The sequence below is a fragment of the Pleurodeles waltl genome, chromosome 5 (genome assembly GCF_031143425.1).
Source record: "Pleurodeles waltl isolate 20211129_DDA chromosome 5, aPleWal1.hap1.20221129, whole genome shotgun sequence".
Taxonomy (NCBI): Eukaryota; Metazoa; Chordata; class Amphibia; order Caudata; family Salamandridae; genus Pleurodeles; species Pleurodeles waltl.
In genome coordinates, this window is record NC_090444.1 from 997,061,754 (window position 1) to 997,085,574 (window position 23,821).

Below are 23,821 nucleotides of genomic sequence, written 5' to 3' on the forward strand. Positions count from 1 at the left end.
AACTGTTGGAGGAGTGTTGTTCCAATGAGAAAAGGAGACATTAGATCTGGTGTACGTACGTGAGCATACTGTGACAGACCATTTCTACAATGACCTTTCCTCTCAACTTACTAAATCCCATCAAAAGACTATGTTATGGTGATGTTCCATTTGGAATGCGGGACAGTGAGGGTCTTGTGCTGGAGTTGTCTTGACAACAGGGGAGTAGGGACAGTTGGCGATGTGACAGGACGTGTTGATGGTGGCTCCTGAAGATTTACATTAAATAAAGAGTGTTTCACCACTTACCAGTTGTGTTTCCGTCTCCCGAACACAACATAGATGTGGCAATGAGCAGTTGGAGCCACCATCCTAAAGAACTTGCATGTTTTTCCAGGATTCGCGCTTTTTGCAATTTGATATTCCTGTAGCTGCGGCACTAGTGAGTGCATGGAAGTTTACCATCTTGTGTAGCTATGCCGGTGACTGCACAGAAGCATTTTGGTCTCCGCACCTGTGATCGCGGCATTTTCCTGGTGAGCGCAAGCTGCTGAGTTCACGGACAGCGTGAGCTGTATGTGCGCGCGTGCCTCCCATATGCGGTGAGGTCATTGTTTGGGAGCGTATCCAAGCAACAACAGCTCCCATACAGAATGATCTCATTGTTTGGACCTGTCTCTAAGCAACGCCGCTTGTTTGAAGTTTTCACTGATGCACACAGCTTTTCCGCTTGAGGCGCATACAGCCCGTTTAAAAAAAAAGAAAAGTTTCACTGTTACACACAGCTTGGTCTGTGAGTACACAGTCGTTTGATAAGTGCGTCCTACCAAAGACACAATTTTGAGTACAAAAAGAACAAAAAAACATGTGTGCTGTGATTTAATTATTTTTATTTGTTATATTTCTTCCGGCACCATGCAATCTGTGTCTGCTCCACCACCTTTCTTAGAGTCTTCTGGAGAACCACCAGTTTTATGAAGACAATGGTTTGATACATTCGAGACATATGTGGGTGCTATAGGTGCCTCTCACTACAGACCTGACAGGAAAAAAATGATTTTGCTGCACTCACTAGGCTTTGAAGGCTGAGAAATTTTGAAACATCTCCCAGATCTAGTTTTTGCTGATGGTGAAGAGCTGGACGAATACCAGGAAATGGTAAAAAAACTTGCTCTGAGATTTGACAAACAGCCTAGTCTTGTGGTCTTACGTCACAAATTTTTCAAAAGGTCCCAATTACATAGTAAAACTATTGATGATTTCATTAGCACACTTAGGAAGTTGTGTTTGCAGTGCCGGTTTGGAACGTTTTGTGATCAACTGAGCAGGGATCAGTTCATTGGACATTGTTTTGACAAGCGCATTCAACAGAAGTTGCTCACAATGGGGGACCTCTCACTGGAAGAAGTCATTAAAGTGGCTAAGAGTGATGAACTTGCTCAGGTGGCCCTCAAGGAATTGGCTGTGCAGCATAAAGAAGAATAGAAAGTTAACGCTATCAGCAATGTTTCTACACGTAAAGAAAACTAAAGTGTGAACAATCAATTCTTTAAATGCAATAATGTTTGTTTTAGGTGTGGAAATCTTCAACATGGAAGGTATTCTAAGGGTTGCACGGCAAGGGCAGTCGTATGTCGCAAATGTGGTCGTACGGACCACTTTGCGAAAGTATGTCAAAGCAGTGTGAGCAAAAATGTGAAGGTTAACAGTATTTCTGAAGCCGATCTGGTGTCAGATCAGTTTTTGGAAAGTGAGTTCCGAGATATGATTCTTGTTGTGACGGATGATGTAGTTAGATGGGAGATCCTGATGAGTGTGTGGATCCCTATGTAGATGTTGTGGTTGGGGGTAAGACTTTACATTTGCTGGTGGATTCGGGTGCACGGATCACTATGGTGACGTCAGAATTATTTAAGAGAACATGAGGTTCTAGGAAGTTGTTTCCCCCTGATAGAGCTCCCGTTTCCTATGAAGGCAGGAGGCTATTGCTTGAGGGCTTTATCGAAGATGTTTTGGAATTTAAAGGACGCAAAATCCAGGGCAAGGTGTATGTGGCGGTCAAGGGACTTAACATTCTGGGTTGGTTTCATTAGGGCCTTCTCGGAATGTTACTCAAACCTGGCACCAATGAGCAAGTGATGGTTGTTAAAGAACAATGTGGTTTGGTTGTCCATAGCCTACATAAAGATTTCCCCAATGTTTTTAAGAAGAAACTTGGATGTATCAAGGGATTTAAACAAATAATTTTTGTTAAGCAAGGTGCAATTCCCATTAAACACAAGTTGAAATCAATTCCGTTCAGTCTGAGAGATGACCTTAAACAGGAGTTGGAGAAACTGCAAGAGAATGGGGTGATTGAACCAGTGGAGTCTAGATTATGGTTATCGCCCATTGTGGTCGCACACAAACGTAATGGTGAGATGTGCTTGTGCGTTGATTTGAGGAGTTTAAATAAGGAGATCTGGGATAGACTAATTTCCTCTTCCCCGAATTAATGATCTTTTAGAGGAGCTAAAGGGTGTGGAGTGGATTTTAAAGATTGATTTGGCTTCAGCGCAGCACCAGGTGGTACTTGAAGATAGTTCTAGACACTACACGGCTTTCAGCACACCTTTTGGTAGTTTACAATTTCGTAGGATTCCTTTTGGGCTTGCCTCAGCGGCTTCGGTTTTCCAGCGGATAATGTCACAGCTGTTGAAAGAGCTCCATGGGGTTCCTGTCTTCCAGGATGACGTTCTTATTTTTGCAAAACAGTTGGTGGAACATGATGCTATCCTCAAGTTGGTTTTACAGAATTTTGAGGATTATGGTGTGGTTTTAAAAAGTGAAAAATGTGAATTTTGGAAGAGAGAGATTGAGTTTTTGGGACATGTAATTTCTTCTGAGGGCGTCAAACCTAGACCAGGTTTAGTCAAAGCGGTTAAAGAGTGTCCTCCTCCTAGGAATAAAGATGAGTTGCACTCTTTTTTTGGGTTGTGCGAATTCTATGCCAGGTTTATTCCTGATTATGCATCTAAGATGAGATGTTTATCCAATATTCTAAAAAATAGTATAGTGTTTGTGTGGGACAAGGATTGTCAGGACACCTTTGAATTGGTGAAATCTGAAATGACTAATGCTAAAGCATTACGTTCGTATGATCCTCAATTGACGTGTACCAATATGGTGGGTCCCAGCAAGTATGGTTTGGGAGCAGTGTTGACCCAGGAATCTGCACAGGGAGAAGTAACCATTAGTTATGCTTCTAGGGTTTTGAGATATGCAGAGTTGAACTATTCAGTAATATAAAAAGAGCTTCTGGCATGCGTCTGGGAAAGTGAGAAATTTAGAAGTTATGTGTGGGGTAGAAGATGTGTAATTGTGACTGATCATAAATCACTACTGTATATTTTGAGAGGCGACAAGATCAATTACACTACTCCACGTATTGCTCATATGACCATTAAGCATCTGCAATATGATATGGAAGTTAAGCACTTACCAGGTAAAGTTAATGTTAAGGCTGATCAAGAAGGTTTCCTATCGATGAGTTGGACGAATTTGATTCTGAAGAAGTTTTGTTGCTAGTGTGGATCTACCGGTATGCAAAGCCGTTAGTAAAGCATACATGAAGAAAGCGGAGCGCAATGATGAAATTTTAGCCAAAGTGAGGGAGTTTGTGACTAATGGGTGACCTAAAGAGAGAAACGTGTTGTTGTCCTTGCAACCGTTTCGCAAAATTGCAGAGGAAATTTCTAATGAAGATGGGGTACTTTTTAGATGTGAGAAGTGTATTCTGCCGTATGGGGTCCACTCTGGGTTGATAAATTCAGCCCATGAAGGTCACTTTGGGACAACAATGACTAAATGGAGGCTGAGAGAGAATTATTGGTGGCCTTCTGAGGATAAGGATGTCATGCTGTGGTCAAAGAGTGTGTGATCTGCAAAACTGCTGAGAAAGGGTTGACGGTGTGTGTTCCACCTTTACATCCCATTAACCTTCGAGAGAGACCTTGGGCGAAGTTAGGTATAGACATGATAGTCCCATTTCATTTTCTTTCTCACAATTTGCGATATGCATTTGTTCTCATGGATTATCACAGTAGATGGCCGGAAGTTTGTTTTTATGTCACACTGTCCGCATCCAATGCGGTGAGCTTCCTCAAAGACATTTTCATGTGGGAAGGTTTTCCAGAAGCTATCATTTCAGACAATGGAATTCAATTTGTTAATTTTGAAATGGGAATTGTTTTGAAGCAGTCTAGTACTAAGCACTTAAAAAGTTCTCTTTATCATCCTCAAACCAATGGTTTGGTCGAGAGGATGAATAGAGTAGTTGGGGACTCGATAAAATGGGCAAGGAATAATAATTTTGATATTCAAGAAGCGGTTAAAACCATGTTGTGGTTCTGTCATACTACACCTCATTCTTTGACCAAGGTGTCTCCTTTTGAAGTATTAAGAGGTCGCAAACCAACTTTTATTTTGTTTCTGGCTTGGCTAGCAAGTTTGGTGAAAGATAAGGGGTTGAGAGAAGGGAAATGTATGAACAAGTAGGAGAATGTCGGGTTGGGACAGGAACTAATGAAGAAAAGATACGACTCCATCAAGGTCACCAAACTTTGCATGATTTGTCCTAGGGATTTAGTTTGTATAAAAAAGGTATATATGTAAAAAAAAGGTGATGCTAGTTTCAGTGAGCCTGTAAGGGTAAAACAAAAATTGTGGCAATGCAGTAATGGTTGATGGGGGCTGTTGGTGGAATCTGTCCAAGGTTGTAAAAATACCTGAGGAGCCTTCTACAGGTGTTGAATGGGAAAGTGGTGGTAATAACCGTCCGACTGCACAGAACAAGGATTCGGCTAATACAAGTGCACAAAGGATATCCATGGATTCGGGGAAGATGTGTGTACGCAGATCTACCCGGGAAAATGTTTTGCCTTGGAAGTTGAAGTCAGATGTGTAAAAATTATTGTTAGGAATTCTTTAACTTTATGTTGGGGTCCAAAATCTTGTGCTTTTTTTTATTTTTACATTATTTTGTGTTCTAATTATTTTTTTTCTTACAATTTACAATGTTCTGTATTGTTAAGTATTTGTAGGATATGTAAAAATAAGTTCTTTGCAGTTTTTAAGTGTCTGTACGGTACGTTAAAAAAACCAAGGGGGAAGAAATAATATGTTATGGTGATGTTCCATTTGGAATGCGGGACAGTGAGGGTCTCGCGCTGGAGTTGTCTTGGCTACGGGGAGCAGCGACCGTTGGCGATGTGACAGGACGTATTGATGGGGCTCCTGAAGATTTACAGTAAATAAAGTGTGTTTCACCAGTTACCAGTTGTGTTTCCGTTTCCCGAACACAACAGTCTACTTTCAACATCTTATTTCATGTTATCTAACAAACTTTTAAAACACTCAATATGTAACCCTTAGACATATCAGACTTTTGTTACAGTGTTAGTGTCTCTGATGGTAGCAGGAGTGGACAATAAGCAGTTCGTCCCCACGGTTTCTGCTGAGGAATTTGTTGCCATACTTTGTTCCTGGGTCATAGCATTGATTGGATATGTTCAAGCATGTAGCCGATGGGTCGTGCATGCAGGTCATTATTTCGGTTAGGTAGGCGCACGAGTCCTACACAGACTTTTCAAGGTAAGGCTTCTATATGATGTTATTTGCAAGGGTTCTTTCAAGGGTGATCTAGATTTCTCCCTGTCGGCTTGCCGCTTTCTGTGTTTGGCAACATCTTTTGTGTCCTTCTCTAACTGTTTATGACTTTTTGAAGGCAGGTGTACCATAGTTCTGGTAGTGTGGGAATATGTATGTGCATGAAGTTTGCCTTTAGTTTATCCAGAAAACATTCCAAGTCGCTGGGTTCGTCCACCCTGACAATCTCCTGTCTATTGTGATCTCCATTGGTGCAGTTCCAAGGAGTCTATATCTTATGGCCTTTTGCCTAATCCTCTGACAAAGGTGAAGAAGGGTGTTTTTATTTCAGGTGAACAGTCTGCTGAGACATGGATTGAGGAGTTGCCTACCATGAAAGGTCCATTCCTTTTCTTTGCTGCTCACAGTGTAGTATATGCATGTGGTGTCTCAGGAAACATACAATTATCATTTGCTGTGAGTTTGCAGAATGTGTGCACCTTTGTTGAATCCTATGTGTATGTTGAATCCTATGTATTCAAACAGTTTCACAAAGTTAGTTCCCAATGATTTAGGGATCATATTCCTCAGTAATCCAGATATATCCTCCCCTCTATAATTTCTCAGGCATACCATAAAATGTAGATTTTCCCCAGCTTTGATGGTCCGAAAAAACGGATTTTATTAAACGCATGGAGGCTAGTATTATTGCAGTCTCCCTTTATTTGCCACTACTAGGCAGCCTCTTTAAAGAATTTAGAACACACCAACTTAAAAATTCCAGCTTAATAAAAGGCCAGAACCCTCTGAACTCATCCTTCTTTTTTTAGCTGAACATTAAACAGTCAAAATATTAAAACATATTTCCTAAACTCTTTAAATTTAACAATTGACTTAAAAGAACTGAGTCCATAATCCACTTCTATGAATGAACCCTTATCCAGACGATCCTTGAAGATCTCCCATTAACAGATGATCCTGTTCCTTCCATCCGATTGTTGGCTAGGGGCTATAAAGTAGAATATATTAATATATAACATGGGTGGGAAATTGGGTGGGAATAATATTAGGGAGTGTGTCTTTGATAAAATCCAGATTTTCTGACCATCAAAGCTGGGGAAAATCTACATTTTATGTCAATATCAGAGTCTAACATTATTGTAAGTTCAAATCTTCTTTAATAAGCAGCCTGCTGCATTCTCAACAGGTTTGAAGTAGAATGTATGAAAGACTGAATTATTTGACCAATTTGCATACCTCAACATGTCTTGTAATTCACCTCCCATCATAAAAGCTGGTAATGCAGACAAACCTCTCAATGAATGTGCACCAAATACACTAACATTCACACCAGATGTATTAATCACTTCCTTCACTCATTTTGCCAGAGTTGGGAAAGATACCCCTTTATGTGGATATCTAATGGAAATCAACTATTTTTTCACGTTCCCCGTTCTTAACTGTGCAGCCCTTCTCTCATACTCATTCACACAGAGTACCACATACACATTTTCGTGAGCATCAAAGTAAGGATAAAATATATAAATAGAATTGGTTTTAGTCCTTTTGTTCTAGTAAAAGCACACTCCTTCTGAAGTAAACACTGTTTGAAACTTCTGAAGCTCTAACATCAGAAACTCTTCTAAAAGAAACTAAACATATTACAATTACTAATTTCTGAGACAGCAATCTCAAGTCTAATAACTCATTTGTTACTAAATTTTCCAAAGTTCCAACACCTTGGTCACATCCCACACCGAGGTATATCTAGATACTGGCAGTTTTGCAATCCTTATACTCCTCATAAGTCTCCTTACCAGAACATCTTGGCCTACTGTGACACCATTAACTAAAATATAACCAGCCGCAATAGCTGAACAATGAACATTAGTCGTTCTGTAGGACAATCGGTTCCCAAAAAATTGTGATAAATAGTTCACTACCTCCACACTATCCACTGAAGTGGGATCAAAATCCCTCTCCAAACACCAGCAAATCCATTTTTGCCATTCCAGGCTATATATTTTCCGAGTACCTGGTGCCCAGGACTACTTAATAAGTCCTGATGCTCTCTGTAAAAGGTCTGGTATCTCCCATATTTGCCTGCAAATTTCCACACCATCAGTTTCAACTGACCTTACAACCCCAGACTGTGCAATTCTCCTGTTGGACCCTTCAATATTTCTGGAAATATCTGCAACAGAATTGAATAATCTACTGACATCTCCAGCAAGATTGGATACTAGACTTGAGATTTCCAAGAGGGTGTTACTGTCACCACCGTCTCCTTCCACTTGTGTGTCAGCACAGTAACTTGAGTTGTCATTTGAAATTGGAGGGAACGCATACGGCCTGAGACCCCTTCAATCCTGCCTGAATGCATCTATCCCTGCTGATTCAGGGTCCCTACGCAAACTGTAAAACATCTCTAGTTGAGCGTTACATCTATTTTCAAACAGATCCGCCCAAAACGGACCCTAATGAACCATTAATCTCCTGAAGATCCATTTGTCTAGAGTCCAGTCGCTCAAATCCCTGTAATATCTCGAGAACCAATCTGCCTCCACATTGCTCAGACCTGGTATATGTTCCGTCTGTACCTCTATGTTCTGTTTCAGACAATAATCCCAAAACACCTTTGCTAAATCTGGTAGACCTTTGGATTTTGGACCCCCTGACTTGTTCACATATTGTTCAGCTAAGACATTGTCCATTCTCAGAAGAAAACATTTCGCTGTGTTTTTCGTAAAACTACTTATTACAAAAGCCCCTGCCAGTAATTCCAGATAATTTTTATGTAAATTGCTTTCTTCTTCTGACCAAGTTCTGCCTGTAGTCATCTTTCCACGTCGTGCTCCCCATCCAGCCAAACTCACATCTGATTCTATAATCATCTCTGGATTTGCCCCAAAGATATCTCTCCCATTCCAAGCTACCATATTTTTTAACCACCAACGTAACTCCTCCTTGGCTTTCTCTGACATTACAACTTCCTCAGAATATTTCAATCAGAGTCTCAGATGCTGAGCTTTTGATCAGTGAAGAGCAATATAATTCAAAGGTCCTGGAAAAATAGCTTGAATTGTAAATAAGAATACCTACTACTCTTGCAAGCATTCATAAGGAAATCCCTTCCAAACTCATAACGTTCCTAATTTCTTTTCTTATATGTTTCCCTTCATCTTTGGTAATTTCAATTGACCCTTTATTGTATTTATCAGAAAATCAAAAAATTGGCTTTCCTGTCTCCGAATCAGAGACATCTTGTGTCTGTTCACCACAAAACCCAGATCCACTAAAAGAGAAATTGTCATATTTTTATGATTTATTAACCTTGATCTCTACTGAGCCATCATAAGAATGTTGTCTCGATAAATTATGAGGCGTATGCCGCGTTCCCTCAATAATGGTGCCACAGGTTGAAGAACCTTGGTAAAACACCAAGGGGCTGAAGATAGACCAAACGGTAGACATACAAACGTCCACATTTTTCCACCCCACCAGAACTGAAGGAATTTTTGATGGGGTTCCGAAATTGGAATTGCCAGATAAGCATCTTTCAGATTTAACTTTGTTAACCAATTCCCTGTTTGCAGAAGATTCCTTAATAAAAGATGCCTTCCATCTTGAAGTGATGATATTCTACTGAATCGTTCAAATTTTTTAGGTTTATTACAGGTCTCATTCCTTAGGCTTTTTTCTCTACTAGAAATGTATTGCTCACAAAGGCCCTCATTATGAAGCCGCCCGCCAAGATCTGACCGCCGGGCGGCCGCACTCACGCCGCGGTCATTTTGAGATCCCCGCTGGGCCGGCGGGCGGAAACCTGGTTTCCGTCCGCCGGCCCAGCGGGGATCTCGGCCGCAACACAGGAGCCGGCTCCAAATGGAGCCGGCGGTGTTGGGGCCGTGCGACGGGTGCAGTTGCACCCGTCGCACTTTTCACTGTCTGCTATGCAGACAGTGAAAAGCTGCACAGGGCCTTGTCAGGGACCGCCACTCCCCGTACCGCCAGCCTTTTCCTGGCGGTTCAAACCGCCAGGAAAAGGCTGGCGGTACGGGGACTCGTAATCCCCTGGGCAGCGCTGCAAGCTGTGCTGCCCTGGTGGATTATCACCGCCGGGGCAAATGTGACAGGAAACCGCCGGCCCCGGCGGTGTGACCGCGGCAGTTCTGCTGCGGTCGTAATGACCTTGGAAGCACCGCCAGCCTGTTGGCGCTGCTTCCGTCAAAACAGCCCTGGCGGTCTTGGACCGCCAGGGTTGTAATGACCCCCAAAGTGTCTTAATTTTCCTTTTACTTACACAATCACTCCCTTTGCCTCTGGTTCCTGGACCTCTTTGTCTATTAAGTATGTCATTACTATATCGAACCTTATCATTTCTGGAACCTGGTCCTGAACTGTTCCTCCACAAAATCTATGTGCTACACCTTTCACCATTTCCAACATCCAATGATTCCTTGTTATCCATGTCCAATTGTTGGAAAACTAAGCAAGCCTGCCACCTAATTTTAATGGGGAAACCGAAGAGTCTAGTCTTACCTGTTCCTCGAACGTGACATCCTCCTCGTGTTCCATTTCCTCTTACTTTTAGTTTTTGAGGGTAAGCCCCTCCTGAATGATGAGAGGATTAATATAAATTTGGTCTACAACTTCTAGCAAACGAAGCCCTTGAATTTGCTTTTCCACGGCCGGGGAACCAACCTCTTGTTCGCCCGTCCCAGCCAAAAACCTGCCTGTCAAACACTTTCTTTATCTCTCATTTAAGACTTTTGTAAAGAGCTAAAAGCTCCCACATAATTTGACATTTCTTTGCTAAAGCTTCTTTCAATTTCAGTACTCCCAGAAGAGTCATCACATTGTATTACGGAATGTTTATGAGCAGACTTAACTCTTTTGTTTACATTTCCCTGGATCTGTTATCTGATCCCCTTATGTGTCCTCAGCACTTCCATGAATAGTGCAATCACAAAATTAATTATTTGAGTCAGAGTATTTCTTCCTTTTTGGTTGAGACACAATTGAGTCCATATGTTTTCGTTTCCTGCTCACTTTCCCATTCTTCCTACTTAGAGAGCCTTCTCCCACTGGCCAAAACCTTTATTTTTCAGATTCCTTCCCATCCTATAAAACAGTCTAAATTATTCTCTCTGTCTTTTGATCCACTTCATCTGAAAATCTTTGTAGAAGACCACTTATCTTGTCCTCCAAAGGTACCTCTTTATTACCTTGCTCACTTGACATTTCTTATATATTTAAATAATTTTCTTACATTTACATATAACACTTAAAGAATGAGAAAAACTGACTACCTAACAACTCCCTAAAAAGGAAATAATTATTTCTAGAGCCTATGTTTTAAAAGATGGTCTAACTGGCCATGAAATCCGACTACAAGAAGTTAAGCCGAGTACAGCAGTTGCTAACAACTGTCACGTACATCCCAATATGTCAATATGAGAGGTATAATTTTCTTGAATTACACTATCCCAATTCAGCTAAATGGTTACATGTTCTCCACATATTGCTTAAGATAGTCCAATCTCCATTTTTAATGCTGATGTACATAGGACATCTCTATTTTAATGCTGACGTCTCTATTTTAATGCTGACGTTCATAAAAAATTCACCCGGGGTTCAGACACATGTCGTAGAGACTGTTTACTTAAGGGAACAGCACCACATGTAAAACGTGCGATGTGTCCCTTGTTTCCAAGGCTGTCTGCACACACTCACATGTTCACACGATAGGCCCTTAAATCTGTCTCACAACCAGCAGAGCGAATGACCACGCAATAAAATGCGGGATTCATCCCTTGAGTCACGCAGGAGCGTTTGGTGTGGCCCTTGAGCCTTTTTGCTTGGATCACAGCACACACGAGTCCGTCATACCACACAACCTGATTCACCCTTGAAAGGCTACCACCAAGATGGTACAGTTTGGTTTAAAAATACAAAAACATTGCAATTAATTTAAGATTGTTACAATTAATTTAGTTCTAAAATGAAAAATAGTCACTAAATCGTCCACCCAAGAACGATGAAACCTATTTTTAACACGTCATGCCTTATAAAATTAAACTTATTTTGAACACATCATGCCTTAAAACATTCTAAACATTCCACTATTGAAACCTTTTTTCCTCATACAAAAATCTACTTATGTTTCATCACATCCACCCATTCCAAACACACATACTCTGACCGGTCATGATCATGTACATACCTGCTCTAGCAGCAGCAAAAAACAGAATGATGAGGTCCCAAGGTTCTGGCCTTTTAATGAGCTGGAACATTTAAGTTGGTGTGCTAAGTTCTTTCAAGAGGCTGCTGAGTAGTGACAAATAAAGAGACACTGCAATAATGTTAGTCTCTGGTCTTGACATAAAATCATATGCTGTCTTGTCCAAATATGTCCTCCAATATGGTGATTTTACATTTCATCCCTCATCAGACCCCTATTAAGGCAAGAGAGCCAATCTCATTTTCATTCTACAATCCTTTTCTCTATGGTAGCAAGTGTTGGAGTGTGTCTTTTAACATTAATATTAACATGAAAAGCTTGCAATATAATGTATGATGAAGCTGCATAGAAAATGTGTTAACGTAGCAAATAATACACGCGTTTAAAATGTGCCCACGGGGAGTGGTCACCAATGTATACGAAGACTAATTAAACTTATTAATGATGAATTAATAATCTACTAATGTATGAATTTGTACTAGTATATCATAATTAGAGCTATGTATTTGGGTTTTGTCAACTAAATTACTAGGCCTTAGTTAGCGAGGGTCTGGGCCTAGCTGCCTGGTCTCATATTAAACTGTGTTTTTCTAACATGCAATGTGCTGCTTTCCTGAAGGACACGAAGCTGTACTTTTCCAGAAGCTAGATATGTATGTGTAGCCGTAGTCAATTCTTTCTCATGGGACCTGACTTACTCAAGGAGACATTCTTGGTGAATGCAACATTGTAATTCGTAACAGGTGCAAGGCCACCTAGACTAGGAGAAGACAATGGGACTACTGACTGGAGCATAAAGTGTAACTTTTCTTACCTGACATTCCACCCGATGAAGACGTCAATCACAGGAGCCAATCAACTGCATGAGAACTGTGTTTGGGGGAAAATTCTAGTAAGGTGCATAGAGAATTATTGGACAGAGATAATGATGTGCCAAAATTGATCCAATAGGGAATTAAGGGCTAGTTTGACTGTTTTGATATAACCGCAGAACCCGAGAAGAAATCAACCATTATTGGGACACTTTTGCCATTATTCTGACATTCTGCCTTAAGCCATACAGTGCCATTGTTCTTTTGAGACTTTGCTGTTATTCTTCTTGATACTTTAACCCTCTAAGTCAGTGGTTCCCAAACTTTTTCGATCCCCGGCTCCCTTGACCTATTGGCCGTGTTGGCCACGGCTCCCCATAATGTAACTTTTTTTTGGCGGGTGGGGGAACGTAATCCCAGCCTGTACCTGTACCTACACTATTTACAGTTTGTCTTCTTTATTCTCTCCTTCAGGTTGCTGAAACCCATTTATTGGAAACTGTTTTTGTTCTTTGGTCATAGGGATATTATTAATGGTACTTTGGCGCCCTCCGCTGGTCACAATAATTAATGCAGGGGGTTTTGTTTCCAATATCACGATGAAAAGCTGCCGATTCAAAGCACCTCCGAGTGGTTTCCAGACTGTGTGCGGCGCCCCTGGCTAGTTTTGAGGGCGCACCAGGGAGCAGCGGCGCACAGTTTGGGAACCACTGCTCTAAGTCATTACGAATTCTCTCTTCTCCTCCATATGAGGGAGGTTTCTTATTCTTAGCTATACCATAATGAGACTTTGCCCTGTCCGATCTTTGCTGATGGTGAATCGACTGATGTCCTGAGGACGAAGACTGACGCTGCTTGCTGATTCGTTGGAGGGGTAACTATCTGATGAAAATTGTAATTGTCTATTTGCCTTTTCTTTCTTGTACCAACTGCTCTTTTGATAGAGGCCATAGTTAGATGTTTTCCAAATTTGTGTTTGGTAAATTGTTTTGCATGAAGCCACACATGCTGATGCTAATTCGAGGGTAGTTAAGGGGTTCACCAAGACTTGACGCAAATAGACAAATGACTGAATTCTTGCTTTGTTGAATCACGTATCTTTGCAACTCGCTAAACTGTTTCTTACTAATGACATGTTAATGCTGGTAGTGTATGCTCTATACTTTGATTAATTGTGTTTTAATTACATGTTTGAAGAGTTACTAATGAGATTGATTACTAATGAGATTAACGGAGATGATATTAGATTGTAACAAATAGGGAAATAAATATTCCAATTCTTAACTAAATTGGTGTGGTTATTCATGACTGAAAGGTCATGGTGCGTTCACTTAATTGACTTATACTAAATGTTGTTGATTATCTAGTTGATTAGTTACTAAGAGATTTATTGGGTTATTGAAATATTGATTTTGTGGTGTCAGAAAGATATCTGGATAGAGACTAACCCCATTTGCCTGACAGTTGATGCACCAGTATTGGACAGTACTACCTTGAATGAGTCCAGCATGCTTGCAGGAGTGGCAGCCACCATTTGAGGCTGCAAGAGTTTATTATCTGTTTTTTCTTGGAGAAGTAGCTGTCCGATGGTTTCCAAGAATAGTAGCGATTGCAATGGTTTTCAAGAGGACATGCAGCTTTAAGTCCTTGAGGATTCACTCTTTTGAGGTCTCAGTCTGGATGTTGCTCAGAAGCAAGTTCCTAATATTTAGGCAGAAAGGCAAGGTTTGAATGGGGATGGAGCTGTGAAATATTCTGCTCAAGGCCAAGACTATAAGTCAAAAGAGAGGTGGAGGAGGAAATTCTTGCTCCCTGTGTGCAAGGTTTTCTTCTTTTTGGGGTACATTGTTATATGTTGTAGATGTGCTTCTCCCACTTTGTTGAGTTACATGCAGTGGTGGGCTTCAGTGGAGAAAGTAGAAGTAGAGAGATCTTCCATCCTTAGATGTGGTTAGAGCTGTGTATGCTTTTTATGGGTGGCTGGCAGTTATGTCCGTACATATATGAATTATCAACTTTAGGGCTCATGATATTAGCATAAGTTATCAGTTTGATGGTTGCCAAACACCTTTAGGGTCCGATGTGGTTGGGTCTTGCAGGGCTTCAGTGTTTGAGTAACATACAAAATTTCCCTGTCCCAGGTTGGGAATTGCACAAAGTGGCACTCTTGCTGGATTTGTATTAGAGCATTAATTTCTGTATGCTTAGGGGATTGTCTACGCACATTTTAGTTTCCACGCATGACAGAAGTTGTTGGGCCCTGGCAGGAGAATCCCCTGATCTGTCGCTGCAGGGGTCCACTGTTTGTGGCATATTGGCAGCCTCAAGTGATTTCTGTATCTATTATATCACTCCTGTTGTCACACATCCACCAGTCTCTGGCACAGGTTAATGGTCTTTTCCCCTCTTTACATCTCCCCCACCTTACTGCTGCTGTAATTACCAAATGCTGGGTCTGGTTGCAGGTTGCTTCACAGGGCTCCCTCACGGCTGCTTTCAGGCAGTCATCACTGACCTCTCCTGTTGTTTCTTGTTTTGCAATCTGACTGGGCAGACTCCATGTATTAGGTGGCTTAGGCCCTGATATATACTTTTTGGGGCAAAACTGCACTAATGCAGTTTTGGACCAAAATGTTTAGCACCGACTTGTACCATTTCTGTGCACCAGCCAGGCACCATATTCAAGGAATTGTGCAAGCCGCTGCAAAGAGTAGGCTAGCATAAAAAAAATTATGTTAGTCGGGTGGGGCTGGCCGTATGGAAGAAGGGGGGTTTGCACCAAAAAATGACTCTAACTTGCCTAGAGTCATTTTCTGATGCAAAACCATCCATACCACAAGACTCCTTTGTTAGAAAAGATAGGAGTCATGCCCACCAGCCCAATGGCCAGCACAGGGGACCAGGGTCCCCTGGGCATGGCCATTGCACCCAGTGTCCTGTAGGGGGACCCATTTCAGGCCCCCCAATGGAACTTTAAAAAAGAAAGTAAAATACCTACCTGTACTTACCTATTCTTACCTGGGATGGGGTCCCCCATCCTCCGTTGTCCCTCTGGTGTGGTTGGGGGTGTCCCTGGGGTCTAGGTAGGGCACCTGTGGGCTTATTTCATGGTATTCCACCATGGAAATAGGCCCACAGGTGCCCTAACCCCTGTCCTGACCTAGGTGTTAAAAAATAGTGCAAAGTAAGCTTTGCACCATTTTTTGACCCCTCCTCTCTCCTGTATGTGATTTTAGCACGATGGAGAAATATGGCACTAAGGCCATAGAGTCATTTTTTGCATGGGAACACCTACATTGCATTTCATTGACACAAAGTAGGTTTCCACATCCAAAAAATGACTTTAACTCCATAAATTTGGCGCTAGACGGGTCTAGCTACAAAGTATAAATATGAAGTTAGTTTTGCACTGAATTTGCGGGGAAACAATGACACAAATTCAGTGCAAAACAAGTATAAATATGCCCCTTAATGTTCACCTCCAGGTGATCTCTCTCTGGGGCCTTTCTGTATTTCTGGCTGTGTCAGCTTCAGGTTGCGATGCTGGTGTCAGGATGCTTCTCTGTTGATTCATCTAGTCCAGTGCAGCTTGCAGGCATTTGTCGACTCTCACGCTTTCACATTAATGATGGCAGTCCTCTTTTCCCTTCGGAGACCTCTCTTGGATTGTCGATTATCATGATGGCAATACAGTGGCTAGCATGGGAGGTCTCCACTCCGGCCAATCTCTGTCTCGCTCCCCCAACCAGCGTAGAGGAGCATAGATGGCCAGTCTTGTCAGTGTTGCCTCCTTTTGTTATTCTAACAGTGTTGCTCCAGTTTGTTTAACATCACTTGTTCAATCAGCGGATGTTCTTGTCGGGCATGGGGTCCAGCCGTGAGTGGGGGTTGCAGCCCAGTTCCGTCACCCATCTTCGGAGCTCACTTAGGGTGCAGCCATCTTGCCATGGCCGAGCTCTGCTTCAAGGAACTTCATCTTGAGTGTATTTGTGGGCAGCATAATTGACATCAATTTTGAAGAGTAGCATAAGAGCACTGAACAATCCTTTCACAAATGTAGCATTCAGGATTGGGGTTCCATTAGATGTAAGGAAACCTTGTTGCCCCCCAAAAAATCCAAAGTTACATGCTACACCAAATGCTTATTTGCTACAGGTAAACACAGTGACGATGTTCTGTTTTGCTAGCTTGCAGGTTCGGACAAGTGTGATCAGATTAGTTACCCAAACAAAGTGCACTTGGAGCAAATGGCAACTTTTAGTTACTTCATATAGAATACATACATCATATCCAGCTCCCAGGGTGCCAGTGTTATCTCAGGAGCATAAACCATCAGCATAATATATAAGCTCACTGTTGGTGTTGATGCCTTAGTAAGACCAATTTATATGGGCTTAGGCAAGTTTACTGTAACAAATAAACAGATGTGAGCCCTCTCAGTGGGCAGTAAAGATGCTGGGTGCATGGTGGGGCAAAGACATAAGGTGATATAAGTAGCAGACAGGTACAGAATTTCCTAGTGGGTTAATTTGACTGTGCATGGGTGTTGGGCTTTGGGCTTTGGGATGAGGCGGGCAGCTACAGAATATGGTACAATAATTCAGCAGAGTCCTCATAATATGAGCAGTAGCTGTCACCAACTGCAGACAAGGTGGAAGACCCGCATGACAGGGTTGAATGCTGAGGAATAATATTCCCAAGGTCTCTTTTGATATCCATGATCTTGCACCAACAGCCCTGTACATACCCGTTTATTATGTAACAATACAGAGTAAAAGGCTTAAAGTTATCAGGAAGGCGACCTAAGGCAGGGACTGAAGAAAGGGCATGTTTTACATTCACAAATGCTTGCTCTGCCTTCCTAGTACAAGTCAGTGTCTAAGGGTTGTTTTTCTAAACATAATCTTGTATAACTCTAAATAATGTGGCAAATCCCAAAATTCATTGCCTACCTTATTATGCCATTCCCAAGATGGTGAGTACAGAAGACACTGTGACTTCCTGTGGTAACTTATGGATAGCTTCACCCTGATAAGCAGAGAGGTAGCACTCCCCAACTAAGATGTTGTGACCTACATTTTCTTAGCCAAGCCCTTGAAGAAATACAAGTCAACCTCACATTGGCAAAGGAGGCAGACGCAAGTAACAAATCATCAATAATATTGAATGAATATAGAACCGTTTGGAAAAACAAGAGTATCTAGGTAAAAGTTTCAAGAAGATCAATGGAGACTTAGTAGAGCCTTGGGGGAGTTGACATCACCTGAGTTGGCCGCACGTCCAAGAGAAGAGAAAGAGTAACTGACTTTCCTTATGTTTAAGGATAGAGAAGAAAGCAGTAGAACAGGAATCAACAACAGTAAACTATTTGGCAGTGGCAGGGATATATGACATTATGGTAGCTTGGTTAGGGACATCAGAAAAACTTGGTATTACACCATTGTTAATAGCTCTCAGTTCCTGGACAAAAACATATGCATCTTGCATATTTATATTGATCAAATTGGAGTATTACACACAGTCATGGGAGGCTCAAGGACCCCTTAGTTAATTAAGTCAGCAATGGGAGGTCACATTCCATCTCCTGTTTACTGACGTGTGAGGTACTGCAGGATTTTGTATACTTTCTTTATTGAAATTGTCTTTTTCAAAGGAGATACTGAAAGAACACATTCTGTATCATTCACAAGCTCAGGCCACAAGAATAGAGCCTGTTTAAGTAATTCATCAACTGACTGAAGGTTGTTGATGACATATCTAAATCCTCAGCAGCATTTATTTTCATTTGATTGAGGCCCAGTCAAATAAACACCATCTATAGTAAAATGAACAGAGCAGTTTATTCTACACAAGAGATCTTTCTTTTCTCAGCAGATTTGCAGGGAAAGTGGGGCTCAGCAACAAAGCTTGTTGATTTGTGATTGGTCTGACGAAGGAGCCAAGTGATTTGATAGGGAACCCTCATATTGGTAATGCCGACTGCATAAATGAACATGCTACAGAGAGGTAAAAAAGGAGTTGATGGCAAATCGACTGGCACCAGTGTCTATAAGTCAAAAGGTGTTTTTTGTTATTCATATATTTAGGTTGAGGTCATTCTGTCAACAAAGATAACAGTGTCCACTGGTCAGTAAGACCGCTCTGGCAGTCTTACAGTTTAGAGTACTGACTGAAATGATTGCTTTTGTAGAGATATTAGCCTGGATTCATTACACTACTTCATTCCCTCTTGTACCACAACCCATTGATTGGCCACCTATTCAGCTTACTTCTAGGGTGGCACCAAATGCAAATTGAACAAAAGCTGTTCCTGGATTTTCAGCAGGAATCTCTGTAAAATGCTAGCTTGTGCAGCCTTCTGAGCTTGTTCAGCAGACTGTGCACTAACCAAGGACTTTCCAAACCCACAATTTCATCAATTTTGATAGTCTGCATGGGCCTCACTTGTGTTCTGCTGTCAGTTATTGATTTTCAAATACGTTTAGAGTGTGCATTACTCAATTACTGCACTCAACTTCCTCTCTTTTGTTTCATTTGAAGCTGCCTGCATGTTGTCACCAATTACTCTCTTCTAACAATTTATTTTTCATTTTCTTGCTACCCCAAATCAAAACAATTGATTCAGATCCACTCAATTAGATTTAGAACATTTGAACACTGTCTGAAACTCCGCTTGTAATCTGCCCAGATTCTCATGGATATTAGATATTTATTTCATTTTATTAACCATGGAACAGGGACAATCACCCTAACTACCAGGGCCTGGGGATTCCCTTAATCAAAGAAGAATTGTGGGTTTTCCATCACATTGTATCTCACTAAAGGATGGGACATGCCATAATTTTTGGAATTTCTTTAAATTTTCATTGCTTATCAACTTACAGTTCATCTCATGTTATAGTTGTGCTGCCTGGCCTCCAGTGCAGAGGTCTAGCCATGATCTGGTAGGGAGCAGAGCAAGAGCTTGGTCTGCAGATGACGTATTGCTGTCATTGTGGAGTCTCCCTCTTTTTTGTGCACCCAGCACCATCTTCTGTTGCTGTACCCCCAATTATACCCACTGATTTGACTCAGTCCAGCCGCGCTTGCTGCATTCACTGTGCCCACTTGAGAGTTGTTTTCCTGTTCTCCTAAGGCTGACTGAGAAGCCAGCACTGTCTCTTTTACAGTTGCTCCCACTGGAGCACTCCCAACATCCCACTCCAAATGTGAGAAAACTTAGAATGTCTAGAATATCCTCCTCCTTCACTTCTGTTTCTGCCTTTTCTGAAATGATTTTGGGAATTCATAAGAAGGAGGTGGGGCAGTTGGGCACATGCCCTGACCCTGTCCCTCATGTGACTGGCTTGGTAGTGGAGTTTCTTATTGGTCTCTTTGATCTCTGATTAGTGTTTTTGCTTACTCATTTCCTCATACACATTTAGGAAACTGTTCACTGTTCTGCATTTATTTTATTCTTGGGGTTGTTTCTTTTTTCCTCAAATTATTCATGCACCCTAGAAGAAAGGTACCTTCTTCAGGAAAAGATTTGTTTCCATCCCTGTTAGTAAGTCCCACACAATTTTTCAAATACCTGGACTTGCATCTTCCATACTGGTGAAGCATGGCATGAGCAGGAGTAACGTCTGGTAGAGGCTTTTGTTATTTAGACTTATTTACTTCATCCTCATTTCTCTATTACCTTTACCCTTAGAAAGGCTTTAGGGTCAGCCTCCTCCTGTAAAGAATGCTGAGGAAGGAGGCACGATAAAGGGAAAGAGTTAAAAAAGGGACTTTACAGTCTTTTTCCTCAACTGACTTTGTAAAGGGAGGTAGTAAGGTACCTTCCACTCACACACTGTGACTGCTACGGTTTCAAAACTCTCCCTTCTCAACTATGAAGCTCAAAGAGGTCAATGGGCAGTAAGATCAGTGAGCCTCTTTCATGCACACATTCATCTTTGTAGTATCTGTGCTCTAGTCCTGGTTCCCATACCTGATCTGTGCTTGGGTCCATGCACTCTTACCTATATTCATGCCTACCTTCCCCTTTCCACATTACCTATAGAGCCCCCTTACCTATGCCATTGATTACATTCACACTTATAAGTCCCTCGACTGCCTCCCGTGCCTACCTCCCCAAACTCGTTTCAATCTGTGAGGTTTTCCCTTCAGAGGTCCAGGAACGAATGATGGTGCCCCTTATCCACTCTCAACCTGAAGGGGATTTACAGGAGCCTTTTATAGTCTCCATCCTCACAGGAGTTGTATGCTACAAATACTTACAGTCCCCACAGGGACACAAAGAAAGTCAGGAGGATTCTAGAAATATCATTGTCCTTATGAGGCCTCAATAATTTTGATAACTGAGAAGTTTTGGCTTCCTAGCTGGCACTAAAACTGAGACAGGGCTGGCAGACATGGGGGTAAGCAACAGTGGTGGCTGGTACACTAAATATTTGAAGGGGCAACCAACTAACCACTGACCAGCATGAGGTCAATGTCAAAGTGTCAGTCATGGCTCATTACAAACAGTGTTTAGAACAAACCACATTTGAGAGCTCTGGTTTTGAGGCTGAAGACAGTGCTTGTCAGTGGGAAAGAAAAAAAAAAGTAAAATAAAAATGTACTTAGCCACTCCACTGGCTCGTCTCCTCCGGTCCTCCTCGTGCTTCAGTCCCTCTGACTTGATGGTCTCTACAGCAATGGAAGTCTCCACACAAATCCAGACACTGCTCTCATGCTGATTATTATGTTAAGCAGCATAAAAGCAGTGTCAGGATTGACTGGAGTGGGCTGCCTTGTTGCTCCTGCAGACACTGGGGGACTGTGCCTGCTTTCCACCCAGCTGTCTATGATAGCTGGATGGAGTGGTTTAAAGTGCGCATGTTAGGCAAAAATGGCATGCACACTCTAAAATGGTTGAGTGAGCACCACTCCCCTGCTGCTTGCCAGCAGAAGTGGCCCCACCCCAAAACACAGCTGGCTGGGTAAAGGGAAAAATAAAATAGTAATGAATTCATTTTATTACTATTTTATATTTCACCAGTGTGGCGCGGGTGGGGGGAGCAAAACTCCTGTGCTCCAAAGGAGGGGTTGTTAGTGGCTAAGACAGTTGATATGCATTTTAAAGTTGTATAAAGTTTGAGACCCAAAAGGGCAAAGAAAATGAAAGGGGCATTATCAGTATTTTTAATAATGATGTCAAATTCAGTCCTCCTCAAACCAGTTCAAAATGGTTATCAATACATAGACAACACTCAATGATTCTCTTCTCTTGAACCTAATGTTATGAGATGCAACAGTGTAAAAGGTATTAAAGTATTTTTTTCTCTATTTGTTTCGCAGAAGCCATTGGTGTCCCACAAGGTAAGATTTTGTTTGTTCTTTACAAACTTAATGACAGATTTGCTGATAGAAATGTATTAAATCAAAGTGTATCTCACTTTGAAAAGGGGTGACTCAACAAGTCAGATACTAGTTGGTACAAATGTATTTTTTTGCACTGGTCAACTGGTAGAAATATCAGTATAAACGTGTATTGTACTGGTGCAATGTAACCTAATCTGATCACATCTCATTGAGTAGTATCACTTCCTAAAAATCTATATTTCATCAAGTGTTTATGTTTCTCCATTCTTGAATGAAAACCTCTAAAACTATTTTTTCTGACAAAGAGTTGATATTTAATGATCACTTCAAATGCCAGTTCCAAAGTATCTTCCTTGAATGATTACCACACTTCCTATGGCAAATGGTGTAAGTACATAGTAAGCATGACTTACCTGTGTAGTATCTGAAGAAAAAGCAACACTATCAGAGATGCACACAGGTTTTAGCAAAATGGCCTTTCTTCTGTCAAAATTATTCTTTCAGAAATGTCCTAGTTTGTAACATGCCCTTATTAAATGTTGTTGATCTCCAGCATACCACAACCATTTCTAGATACCACTCATTTCAGCTTTGAACAAACAAGGGGCGGAGAGTGGGTGTGTTCTTGTCAAGATTCATAGGTTTTGTATAGCTGAGTCTGAAGGTAATCCCTCCAACTCCCCAGAACATGATCCTGCAAGAATGTGAGTAAACAATGGGAACAAGCAAGATAAGACAGCCACTGCATCGTGGTTTCATCAGGTGTGTGCCTTCAGACTTTCAAAATTTCAGAACAGCATTCTCACTAACGGATGTTCTCAGGCAGATTAAGGGTATGTGCCTTTAAAGTTGTGGGCCTCAATGAACCTAAACTGGAAGTGTAGGAAGCTGATATACGATGAATTAATTTTAGGATAACAATCCTGGAAAAGGGTTAGAGGAAAATAGCAATAAGCAGAGCAAACAAGCCAAATGGTAATGCAGAGTCTAGAAAGTCAAAGAACCAAGCAAAATGAACAAGGGAACAAAAGAACAAAAGTGAGGTATGGAAAAACAGTGCACACATTAGTACAAGAGGTGAAGGAGTCAATACAACATGGATGTTGCAAGACACCTTTGAAAGGGAATGAACTCCTTAAACAACACCACTCTCTACCATGTCTTGGAAGTCCCACCCTTTAATCTTCCTAATGGTCTTGATGCCCTAGCCCCCAGCCTCAACAGGGCGGTCTACCAGAGTCTCATAGGGTTGTGTGCAATGATTCTCTTTTATTTTTCCCTAGTGCATGCCTAGATCCCCTCACTCCATGCTTATTCCTGACAGGTTTGTGAATGCCAACAAACCTATAAGTTTGATATTGTTCACAAACTCCTCTTGGACCCTTTCTCTTCCTGGGAATGGTTGAAGATTTTCTGTACCACAGGACAATAGTAATTTTCCTTCCAGTGTGAAAACAAGCAGAACCCTCCATTGAATGCATTGCATGTACTACTTCTTTAATTCTGAGTAGTCATGATGTAAATTACACAATTGTAGAACAATTTACAACTGCCAGGTAGCCGTTTATGACAGAAAACAAACATAAATGGAACCATTTTCAGTCATTGACATAGGTTTACAGACTTAAACAGCTTCATGAATTGGTCATTAGGAAAGTTCAGTTGTTGGTGGAGTGGTTTTGCAAATACTACTGAACTCATTTGCTGATGGAGATACCTGTCACAAAGTCAGTTGCTTCACATGGAATGGAACTCTGCTGTTATTGTGTACCTATTGAATGCTTCATGTATTGAACCTTGTGAGAGTGAA

The 23,821-nt window shown here is 41.5% G+C and overlaps 1 protein-coding gene across 2 annotated transcripts in view; it reads left to right on the top strand.

Moving 5' to 3' along the window:
• Window positions 1-23,821, top strand: part of ENPP3 (ectonucleotide pyrophosphatase/phosphodiesterase 3) — a 709,815-nt gene that overhangs the window by 88,667 nt on the left and 597,327 nt on the right. For both annotated transcript variants that reach the window (XM_069235161.1, XM_069235162.1), the window contains exon 3: window positions 21,988-22,008. In XM_069235161.1, coding sequence (XP_069091262.1) covers window positions 21,988-22,008 — 21 coding nt within the window. The remainder of the gene's footprint in view (window positions 1-21,987; window positions 22,009-23,821) is intronic.